At 41.9% G+C, this 11,797-nt stretch overlaps 1 protein-coding gene across 1 annotated transcript; it reads left to right on the forward strand.

Moving 5' to 3' along the window:
• The first annotated feature begins 3,609 nt into the window (after positions 1-3,609).
• On the forward strand, positions 3,610-11,561 carry nell3 (NELL (neural EGFL like) family member 3). Its single transcript, XM_060920738.1, has 3 exons — positions 3,610-3,961; positions 4,152-4,218; positions 9,509-11,561. Exons 1-3 carry the CDS (start codon positions 3,611-3,613, stop codon positions 11,038-11,040), a joined length of 1,950 nt encoding a protein of 649 aa, XP_060776721.1. The 5' UTR covers position 3,610; the 3' UTR covers positions 11,041-11,561.
• The last annotated feature ends 236 nt before the right edge of the window (positions 11,562-11,797 follow it).

Genomic DNA, 11,797 nt, shown 5'->3' on the forward strand with positions numbered 1-11,797 from the left:
ATCGGAACTTGGAGGCGCACCATTGGGAGTGCAGCTTACATGTGACATCAAACCAGGTGGAGTGAATCAGTGGATCCAGCTGTTCTGTCCTTGTTTGGGTTTTGTTTTAAACAATCTCCTCTCCTCTTAAGCTAAGCTTATTAAATGAGACACCTTTTACCTTTACTTCTACCAGCACATGCTTTATTTGATCATTTTCAACATGCAACTGGAACACGATTACTTTTCCGCATAGCCATACACATCTGTTCGGCTGTACTTGGAAGCCTTGTGGAACTGCAGCAGAGGGAAAATCTCTGGCAGTCGACCGCCTAGAATATTTTTCTGCTTTGATGTCTTTCCACACTAGTTTCCTAGCCTCAAATTGCAGCCTTGACAGGAAGAGAGAAGAATAGCAGAGACAGAAGGTTGAACATTTTTGAGGCATTAGAAAGTCCACATATAAGAGAGCACCATCTCTTCATATATACAGACACACACACACACACACACAAGTGCAAAAAAAGAATTCAAAAATTGCACCCACAAATTACTAGCAGTGGTTCTCTGGATGACTTGAGGTCAGAACTTACTTTGAGCTTTAACAGCTTGTCTATTTCAGGATTTTCTGTCCATCCATTAAAGTTAAAGTGATAGACACCAGGCTGATGTGCTGTTTCAGAAATCATGCCAAAGTCAGCCAACATTCTATACGCCTGTGCACTTTGCTAACAGAAAAATCATGGTCTGCATTAAAATATATAATTTGTGCAATATTGCAATATTTACCGTTAGTTAGAATTTTAAATTGCTGCCTAGCAGATTATGTTAGGTACTAGGATTCTATGCTAGTTTAATCTGGCATTAACAAACAACAACGAGAACAACCCCCCCCCCCCCCCCCCCAACAAAACTGGTTAACTTAGTTAAATATAGAGTATAAATATTAGCAAATTAGCAAAACTTACCTCAGTTTTTCACCATGAGCTGGCCTAGTGGTTAGCGTGTCCACCTCTTGATCGGGAGCTTGTGAGTTCTACTTGTGGTCAGGTCACACCAAAAACCATCATAAAAATGGTACCTACTGCTGTCTGGCAAGGCACAGATGCGAGTGGGGAGTCAAACTCTCACACTTACCAGAGGAGTAGCCCCCCTCACTGTAACCCTAGCTTTGTGAGAGGTGGAGATCAGCACCGCCCAATGCGCCTTAAGGGTCTGGTTAGTACTCGGACGAGAGATTGCTTGGGAAGACCAGGTCCTGTCATGGGAAGGACTTTGATTTTTTTGACCTCAGTTTTTCAAATTAGAATGAGTTCACATCTTCTAGTGAAGCAAATGAGACACATTATTTTATAATAGACTTTGTTTATTTCGACATACTGAAACATTTTACTGAGGTAGAGCCAGGTCACTCATCGTCAAGTTCAACACTGAACTCTGGGGGATTATCCAGCTGTAAATGTATATGTACAACTGTAGCATGAGGGTGGCATGGTGGTGTAGTGGTTAGCACTATCACCTCACAGCAAGAAGGTTCTAGATTAGAGCCCAGCAGCCGACGGGGGCCTTTCTGTGCGGAGTTTGCATGTTCTCCCCGTGTCTGCATGGGTTTCCTCCGGGTGCTCCGGTTTCCCCCACAGTCCAAAAACATGCAGGTTTGACTAATTGGTGGCTCTAAATTGACCGTAGGTGTGAATGTGAGTGTGAATGGTTGTTTGTCTCTATGTGTCAGCCTTGCGATGATCTGGCAACTTGTCCAGGATGTTCCCCGCCTCTCACCCATAGTCAACTGGGATAGGCTCCAGATAAGTGGTTATGGATAATGGATGGATGGAACTGTAGCATTAATTATATTGTGTAGCATGAGTAGGTCACCACAAATGAGGAACTGGCACTCGACATTAAAGGACTTGCTTGGATGCTCAAATTAAAAGACTGGATGCTAAACCAAGCCCGTTTGATTGATGTACCTATAATGTATAGTCATTTGCTGTATGAGACAAGAAGAGACCTTTGTGATTTGTAATTCGGACTTTGAAAGTTTAATGAAAATGTAAAAGAAAAAAAAAATTCTCCATTTGAAATGTAATTAAGGAAGCGTACAAGTATTCAAGTTCAACAATCATCAAAGTAAAGCAAAAATACGCCAAAATAATATTTAAGTATAATCGCAAACAAAATAAAATTTCGTTTGCATTTGTGAAAACAAAATACTCACACTTTTGTTTTCTTTTGGCTCAGAGACCCAGGTTAAAAATACACAGGTGAAAAATCATAAATGGTATGGCTAAACCGTAAATATTGGCATCTCTGCTCATGGTCTGCTCAGGTTGTGATGATCTGGGAACTGACTGGGGGTGAATGGTGTCACAGGAAACAATGAAGTCTGTCATGTTGTCTCCATTTTCTGGAGGTGAAGAAGTGTCTTTGAGGTCCATCACATGACAGAACAGTATCAGTAATGTTCTGTCTTTCATGAGAGTTTTATCTATGGTCTGAACCGAGACGTGATTGGATAAAGTATGATATTATTACTCAAAGTGAGTCTGTGGAGCACAGCCTGTGTTCACAGGTCTGTCATTTTGTTGTTGTATCTACACTGTAAAAAGTAGGGGTACAGTAAGAGTCCATTTCTGTTCCCCAAGGTACAATCTACACTAATGTACCTCCCAGGGCTCATTATTGGACTTCAAGGTAACTTTGTGTAACTTTTTAGGGTCAAAAAGGTACATATATATATTCCCAATCAGTATATAAAGAGTATAGATAAGTACCTTAGCAGGTACTGATCCAGTGACAAGCCGGTGTACCCCGAAGGTGCAGTGATGTACCTTGTTTTCTGAGAGTGTAGTTACAGTGGTGTAAATCACAACCCACCATTAGTAACATTAATAACAGACAAAAGACTACAACAGGCCATTAATGATACCTAAATGTCCATGGGGCTGTCCTTAATGATCATAACATGCAGTACTTTGGCAATTTATTATTGACTTCTTGTTGTTATTATCCTGTTGGATGATTCTTTGAATTAGAATGGGTTTAATCCAAACCTCAGTATCTCAGAAACAAAGCTATCAGCCTAAAATTATGTCTAGTTTGACCTAATTTGATTTGTTGATGGAAAGTTCATTAATGAATAGCACTACAGTGCCAATAAATATCACAAATATTACTTTACACACTTGGGTAACAAGGCTAATATTTGATGAGTTTGATTATGTTCATAAAATGACACTGGTGAAAAAAAGTTTAAGAACTTCTGCCTGTTGTACATATAGTCTGTAGAGAAGCAACCATCTCACTTTGGTGTTGTCTGCTCTTCTACTTTGTCTAAATGTCCTCTGAGATGTTCAGTGATCAGTGTTTCCCTGGGAGAAAAATATTGAGTCTCGAATGTACCAACCTGTGTGTTATGCTGTTTCTTTTCCCAGGAGAGAACGAAGTTCCATCGGAGGATGCCCTTGTCCTGCACCTGCAACTTTCCAAAGGCCAGGAGAAGCTGGTGGAGGCTCTGCGTGCTCAGCAGTTAGTGATCCGTGACCTCCAGCAGCGTCTGGAAGAGCAGCAGGGAGCGCTGCTGGTCCAGCAGCGTGAGATCCTGGAGCAGCAGCGGCGCATGTACGAGCAGATGGACGTGGTGAAGGCACAGTATGGCATACTGTCTGAGACCGTTAAGCAGGTGTCCTTCCAGGGCCTGCAGGGGGAGCTGCAGAGTTATTTGGAAAGCCAGCTGGCAGGCGTGCAGAGCCAAGCTCGCAGCCACCTGCAGAAGTCATATGCCGTGCACAAAACGGATGCCAAGATGATGGACGTGACCGGCGACACAGATCACGCTCTACTCGGCTGTCGTAACGCATGTGGCCCTGAAGAGTACTGCAATTTTCAAATGCAGCCGTCGCAGTGCCAACAGTGCACCATGTGTCCACCTGGGTTCTTCCTGGTGTCACAGTGTTCACCCAATGCTGACAGGATTTGCCAGGTATCACACAGAAATCTGAATATGAACATAATCTAGACTCTGTTTATGATTTAAATATACAATGGTATCAAACCTATAATAAAGTTTGCATTTTATTTAAAAGTAAAACATGGCCAAGTATCATCCAACCAATGATTAACAAAGAGGCACCTGCATATATATATGTATATAAACATTTATTTTTATCCAGGACAGAGATGAATGCTTGGAAATCCCAACCTTGTGTGGAGAGAGAGTGAAATGCCTCAATACACCAGGTATACAAATCCACAACGGAACATGATGTTTCGAATCTCAACACTAAAATGCTAATGAATGGAAATTACCCGATGAGCTTTTAAATTTACTCATGACCTCATTTATATTGTGCAAATTAGCAACGTGATATCTGTTGCATTATGCTACATGTCCACTTGCAAATGACATCAATTTCAAATGTATGCAAACGAGCACAGTCACTATAATCGCGTAGAGGTACACTGCTGTGTAAAATGACCTACAACAAAACTGAGCAGGAAGACATTGAAATGTAAACTGCTTCCATAATATGGCTGTTGGTTTTAATCATATTGTTACTTTCTATGCTACTGAAACATAACAGTTAAATTCATTTCAGCTAAATTGTATATCACATCTGGAATCTGGGTTGAGATGCAGAGCCTGAATGAATAAACCAGAGATAAAGGTGACAAGAAAAAAGAAAATAAAAATCCTGAGACGGTATAAGGAGAAAATCTGCAGGGAAACCAGACTCACAAAGGGAAAAAAATCTTTTTTTTTTTTTTAATGGTCAGGGTCTCATCATGGTGGATCCAGAGGCGAACACAGGAACAATGAATCAGTGAAGGGAATACTCCCTGGATGGGATGCAAGTCAATCACAGGCACACACACAGGGCAATTTACATTACAGGTATTTAGCAGACACTCTTATCCAAGGCAACACACAACATACCCAGAGCAGCAGTTGGGGGTTAGGTGCCTTGCTCAAGGGCACTTCAGTCATTCCTACTGGTCCAGAGAATTGAACCGGTCACCTTTTAATCCCAAACCTGCTTCTCTAACCATTAGGCCATGTCCTCACCAAGCCACCTACTGGCATGTTCTTGGCAGGTTATGAGAAACCGGAGAACTCCGAGAATGTGAGAAGTTCCCCACAAATAGCAATCCGAGCTCAGGTTCAAATCCCCGAAGCTGTGACACATCAGTGCTGCCTGCCTTACCACCCTGCCTCCTGCAACACCATGTCATTACAATATTTAAATACAACCCCGATTCCAAAAAAGTTGGGACAAAGTACAAATTGTAAATAAAAACAGAATGCAATCATTTACAAATCTCAAAAACTGATATTCTATTCACAATAGAACATAGACAACATATCAAATGTCGAAAGTGAGACATTTTGAAATTTCATGCCAAATATTGGCTCATTTGAAATTTCATGACAGCAACACATCTCAAAAAAGTTGGGACAAGGGCAATAAGAGGCTGGAAAAGTTAAAGGTACAAAAAAGGAACAGCTGGAGGACCAAATTACAACTCATTAGGTCAATTGGCAATAGGTCATTAACATGACTGGGTATAAAAAGAGCATCTTGGAGTGGCAGCGGCTCTCAGAAGTAAAGATAAGAAGAGGATCACCAATCCCCCTAATTCTGTGCCGACAAATAGTGGCGCAATATCAGAAAGGAGTTCGACAGTGTAAAATTGCAAAGAGTTTGAACATATCATCATCTCCAGTGCATAATATCATCAAAAGATTCAGAGAATCTGGAAGAATCTCTGTGCGTAAGGGTCAAGGCTGGAAAACCATACTGGGTGCCCGTGATCTTTGGGCCCTTAGATGGCACTGCATCACATACAGGCATGCTTCTGTATTGGAAATCACAAAATGGGCTCAGGAATATTTCCAGAGAACATTATCTGTGAACACAATTTACTGTGCCATCCGCTGTTGCCAGCTAAAACTCTATAGTTCAAAGAAGAAGCCATATCTAAACATGATCCAGAAGCACAGACGTCTTCTCTGGGCCAAGGCTCATTTAAAATGGACTGTGGCAAAGTGGAAAACTGTTCTGTGGTCAGACGAATCAAAATTTGAAGTTCTTTATGGATATCAGGGACGCCGTGTCATTCGGACTAAAGAGGAGAAGGACGACCCAAGTTGTTATTAGTGCTCAGTTCAGAAGCCTACATCTCTGATGGTATGGGCTTGCATTAGTGCATGTGGCATGGGCAGCTTACACATCTGGAAAGACACCATCAATGCTGAAAGGTATATCCAGGTTCTAGAGCAACATATGCTCCCATCCAGACGACGTCTCTTTCAGGGAAGACCTTGCATTTTCCAACATGACAATGCCAAACCACATACTGCATCAATTACAGTATCATGGCTGCATAGAAGAAGGGTCCGGGTACTGAACTGGCCAGCCTGCAGTCCAGATCTTTCACCCATAGAAAACATTTGGCGCATCATAAAACGGAAGATACGACAAAAAAGCCCTAAGACAGTTGAGCAACTAGAATCCTACATTAGACAAGAATGGGTTAACATTCCTATCTCTAAACTTGAGCAACTTGTCTCCTCAGTCCCCAGACGTTTACAGACTGTTGTAAAGAGAAAAGGGGATGTCTCACAGTGGTAAACATGGCCTTGTCCCAACTTTTTTGAGATGTGTTGCTGTCATGAAATTTAAAATCACCTAATTTTTCTTTTTAAAATGATACATTTTCTCAGTTTAAACATTTGATATGTCATCTATGTTCTATTCTGAATAAAATATGGAATTTTGAAACTTCCACATCATTGCATTTTGTTTTTATTTACAATTTGTACTTTGTCCCAACTTTTTTGGAATCGGGGTTGTAGTATGGCGCTAGTTAGACAATTTGGAAATGCTAGATTAGTAGCTTGGTAGTGTGATAGAGGAAGCTGCCCAGTCGAGTTCACAGCTTAATCAGATTGTTATTACATAAAAACCAATCACCTGCATCTACAGTTTATCTTTGTGTCATTGAGAACCACTGACATAATATTCATAGTAAACAAGACCGTCAATGATGACGTAGCTCACTCCGGCCTCACCTAATCCAGAAGGAATGATCTAAAGTGGGCCAAGTTGCACAATAAATGTTGCAAGCTATATACACTATATACAAGCTATGTATATATAGAAGCTATATCCACCCTAGAAATACCAACCTATTTACCAGAAAGAATCCAAAACGGTGAGGAACTGACCAGGAAGAAGCGATTTTTGTTGAACTGCTCATTAAGGCTTAATTAGTCCATAACTTCATTAATAATTGTAATGAAGCAAATCTGGGTAGAATTTATATGCACCCTAGGCACCCCTACCTTCATGCCAGAAAGAATCAAAATCAGTGAAGAATTGAGGAAGAAGAAGCGATTTGTGTGGAAACTGCTCATTAGGGATTGATTAATTACTCCATATCTTCATTATTAATTGCAATTATGCAAATTTGTGTAGAAGCTATATGCATCCCAGGCAGACCTACAGTACCTACCTGCCAAAAAGAATAAAAATTGGTGAAGAATTGAGAGAGAAGAAATGATTTTCGTGAAATGTGGATGACAACAGATGGATGACGACCAGCACATGATGGGATAAGCTCATCACCTGTTGGTCAGATGAGCTAATAAAATGATGAAATAATTTTTGTGGCATGGTGGTGCAGTGGTTAGCAATGTCATCTCACAGCAGGAAAGTTCTGGGTTTGAACCTCATGGCTCACAGGGGCCTTTCTGTGTGGAGTTTGCATGTTCTCCCTGTGTCTTTGTGGGTTTCCTCCAACAGTCCAAAGACATGTGGCTTAGGTCAACTGACTACTCTAAATTGCCTGTAGGTGTGAATGGTTGTTCATCTCTGTGTTAACCTTGTGGTAGATTGGTGACTTGTCCAGGGTGAACCCTGCTTCTCACCCGAAGTCAGTTGGATTGGCTCCAGCTTTCCGTGTGACCCTGAAGGACAATAAGATAATGGATGAATGAAAAAAAAAGCACAAACACATTCAGAGATTGAAAACACTGGGCATTAAGCAGCAGTTTGATATTGTTTACCTTTATTTTCTTAATAATAATCATAAGCAAATACATGGAACTATCATAGAAATGGCCACAAGCAATTACAAGCCTGCCAACCTTTACACATTTTATGTCGGAGCTCTGCATTTTAACATTGGAGTACAGTGCTATGAGTTATCACTCAAAAATATGCCCAAAAATAGCCTTGTTAGCTCATCCAGCCAACAGGTGATGAGCTTATACCATCATGCGTTGTCCATTGTCTATCCGGTGTCATCCACATTTCACGAAAATCGTTTCTTCTTTCTCAGTTCTTCACCGATTTTCATTCTTTTTGGCAGGAAGGTAGGTCTGCCTGGGGTGCATATAGTTTCTACCCAAATTTGCATAATTGCAATTAATAATGAAGATATGCAGTAATTAAGCCCTAACAAGCAGTTTCCACACAAATCTCTTCTTCTCCCTCAATTATTCACCAATTTTGATTCTTTCTGGCATGAAGGTAGGGGTACTTAGGGTGCATAGAACTTTATATATATATATATATATATATATATATATATATATATATATATATATATATATATATATATATCTTCTATATAGTTTATATAGCTTGCAACATTTATTGCTCAAGGTGGCCCACTTTAGATCATTCTTTCTGGACTAGATGGGATCAGAGTTAGTTATGCCATCATTGATGGTCTTGTTCCTTTTTCCCCCCAGTAAACCCAACAGCTGAGCCAGTTGGCATATGAAGTTGGAATGATTGACAGTAGTGTAGGTGTTCTGAACTCTCAAATATTAACCGATACACCCTAAAAGCCCCACCCCCTTCTGTCCATCTCATGTTAGTAATCTTTTGGACAGCAACTTTTAACATCTTTACTCCATTTCCCCACTTGAAAGATGCACTGCTGTGGCGTTCTATCTTTCTGTCAAGGCAAACCAGGAACGGTTTGAGTTCATTAATGTGAAATGAAATCATCAGTGTATGTTTGACTTAACTAACATTAGATAAGAACATAGGTAACATCAGTCAAGGTTATTTCTTGAAAAATGAACAAAAACAACAGTGGCCCTGTGGAACCATTTCATGACCTGTCCTCATTTCCGCACTACTGTTTATTATTCCTCTTTGGAGTTGGTAGGTCTGCAACCAGAGACTTCCGGTGTGTTAGGATGTACCAAAATTTGCAAGTGAGCACTTAAAATATGCCTAACATTACTATTGTTAAACATCGTTTCTTACGAGCCAAAACACACTGATTCTGTCTTTCTCCTGGGGCCCCCCCATTCTGCATGTTTTCCATCATTCCTTGAGCTGCCTACATGACTGGACTCATCAGTGGCACTTTTGATTAGCTGATTTAACCACCCAATTTAACCAGGAGCATGTCTGGAGCAAGGACAGATAGAAGAAATGCAGGACAGGGGGCTCCAGGTGTAGGATTGAGAAGCACTGCTTTAACATATACCCTGTACTTGTGTGGACAGGTGGTTTCCGGTGCTTGGGTGTGTCTGAAAGAGACATCTCATCAGGCCTGTGCGGTCACGAGTACTTCTACAATCAGGAGCTACAAGAGTGTCAAGCATGTTCAGACTGTGATGGACAGCCCATAGCCGTTCCATGTAGCACCATGAGTGACTCTGTATGTGGAGTGATCTCAGAAAATGTATTCTCCAAGTCCTGGTCTGCCGCGGTCACGTTACCTTCAGCTCGATCAAAAAGCAGTGCTGTGTTCCCAGGTCTGCAGCTGAGTGTAATGGGAAAGGAGGGAAGCGATCTTTTGATCAACCGAGATGGTTCCATCAGCCTCCATCAGCATGGTTTACTCTGGCTGGATCACAACTTTGCCTTGAAGCACAGCTGCCGCAACTTCCTGCAGGTTGGTGTGAGGCTTAGTGGTGGCAGTGAGGAGGAAGGTCGCGACCTCAGTGGTGTACGGGTGGAGCAGCCAGAGAGGAAGCACTTCCAGGGTGTGAGTGTGAGTGCAGCTGCTGAGGTGGAGCCCAACCAGACTCTGTGGCTGCTGCTCAAAAGCCCAAACCAGCACTGCAACCAGAGCAAAGAACTGCAGCTTTATGAGCTCGGATCTTCCGCTTTCAGCCTGCTCTGGCTGTCACATGACACCGGGGCTGTCGCAATGACTGCTCAGACGTCTACGGCACCTCACTACCATGGTAACTATCGGCCATCCTTTCGTGTTGCTACTGTCTCTGACCCCTATGTAGTGGCATTGACTCATGACAGCCGTGGAATTCGCTTCACTGAGCGAGGAATTGTCAAGTTTGTCCTGCAGCAGGCACTCTACTCCATGGGCCACACTTGCATTCGTGAAGGCTTCTCACTAGTCGCCTACATTAATACAAATGGGACCAACCAGGAAGTAAAGCGCTCATTTAAATCTGGAGTCAACTATAGGGACACCTCCATCACCTTGTCTGCTACTACCATCGTGGACTCGGGTGACTGGCTAAACTTTGAGATCCTCACTCCGTCACAGTGCAATGTCCGATACTTTGGAGACAGCTCTGGAATTAGCATGCTAAGTCTGCTCTGGATTCCAGCAGCCATTTCCTCATCTCTAATGGCCACCGTGTCCAGGACAGGCCTTCCATCTGGAGCTGTGAGGAACAAACCTTTGTTGTTTCAGCAGGTTGGTCCGGATGCTGAACACATCCGGCTTGCTGGCACAGGACACCAACACCCACAAAGGAATTTTGTTTTCCAAGAAGCTGGGACAGTCAATGTGGCACTCACTGTGAAGCTCATTCACTCGTGCAACGTGGTGAAGCTGGTGCTACATCAGCAGGGCCAGGACAGGACGAATTCAGCTCCTTTGGCACAGCAGGTCGGGGGTCAGATGCCCGAAGGTAGCGAATGGACCAGTGTTGGTGTCAGAGCGTCTTTCGAGGTCCAGAACGGCACAGCCATTTACATCACGCTGGACTGTATACGTGGACGCATCAATCAAATCACACATGATGAAGGCACCAACATTTCCATCCTCTGGGTGGCTGCGTGAGACCAGGATTTCACATCTCCTCATTCTTGCTCTTGTTAGGAACAGGTGCTTTCAGAAAATCATGGCCTTTGTTATTGTATGCACAGAAAAACGAGGCACACTTTACAATGAATTCCTTATCTGTGGCTGCAATTTACCACCATTTGTAATGAAAAGAAATATAATAATATAATAATATAAACAGAAAATGGTGCTTTAAGAAATGTCTTCTGGTCAAAACTGAACAAATGTTTGGCAGGGTTAACATTCAGTAATTTGGAAATATGATACCTATAATGAAAAGGTGCTATTTAAATCGAGCTATATCCTCTGTTTATTTGTCGTTTGATGTTTATTGCAATGTTGTTTGTTTATCGAGTTAATTGTGTCTGTGTTTATTTTGCTTAAAGGTAGACTGCCTTTCAGGTTTTTCAAGTGGAGGTCATAAAAATAATTTCCCCCAGACACCCAATTATTTTTGTTTAGTGGACCGAAAGCTACTGAATTCATTTCACAGACTTCCAATTTTATTAGGTTTATGTAATAGAACAATTAATGAATTTAGAGCCATGTGGCCCTAAATTCTCTGCTATTTTTTCCTGCTTCACCATGACCCAATTCAAGACACTACGTCATGCGTCACATGGTGGGCTTTCCCTGTTCACGCAAGGCTTTGTGGGATACAAATTTGAAACAGGAGAGAAAAATGGAGGATGTGAGTGTGCGAATGAAACATGAAAGACCGACTACAGTAATGGAAAGCAAGAAGAAAAGATGT

The sequence above is a fragment of the Neoarius graeffei genome, chromosome 5 (genome assembly GCF_027579695.1).
Source record: "Neoarius graeffei isolate fNeoGra1 chromosome 5, fNeoGra1.pri, whole genome shotgun sequence".
NCBI classification, from domain to species: domain Eukaryota; kingdom Metazoa; phylum Chordata; class Actinopteri; order Siluriformes; family Ariidae; genus Neoarius; species Neoarius graeffei.

What these genes read in the sequence shown, in the direction of transcription:
- nell3 (XM_060920738.1), top strand. Translation starts at nt 3,611, where the DNA reads ATGGACGTGGTGAAGGCACAGTATGGCATACTGTCTGAGACCGTTAAG. An exon ending in ATGCTGACAGGATTTGCCAG is followed by an intron (nt 3,962 to 4,151) that starts GTATCACACAGA and finishes ATTTTTATCCAG; the next exon opens with GACAGAGATGAATGCTTGGA. An exon ending in GAAATGCCTCAATACACCAG is followed by an intron (nt 4,219 to 9,508) that starts GTATACAAATCC and finishes TTGTGTGGACAG; the next exon opens with GTGGTTTCCGGTGCTTGGGT.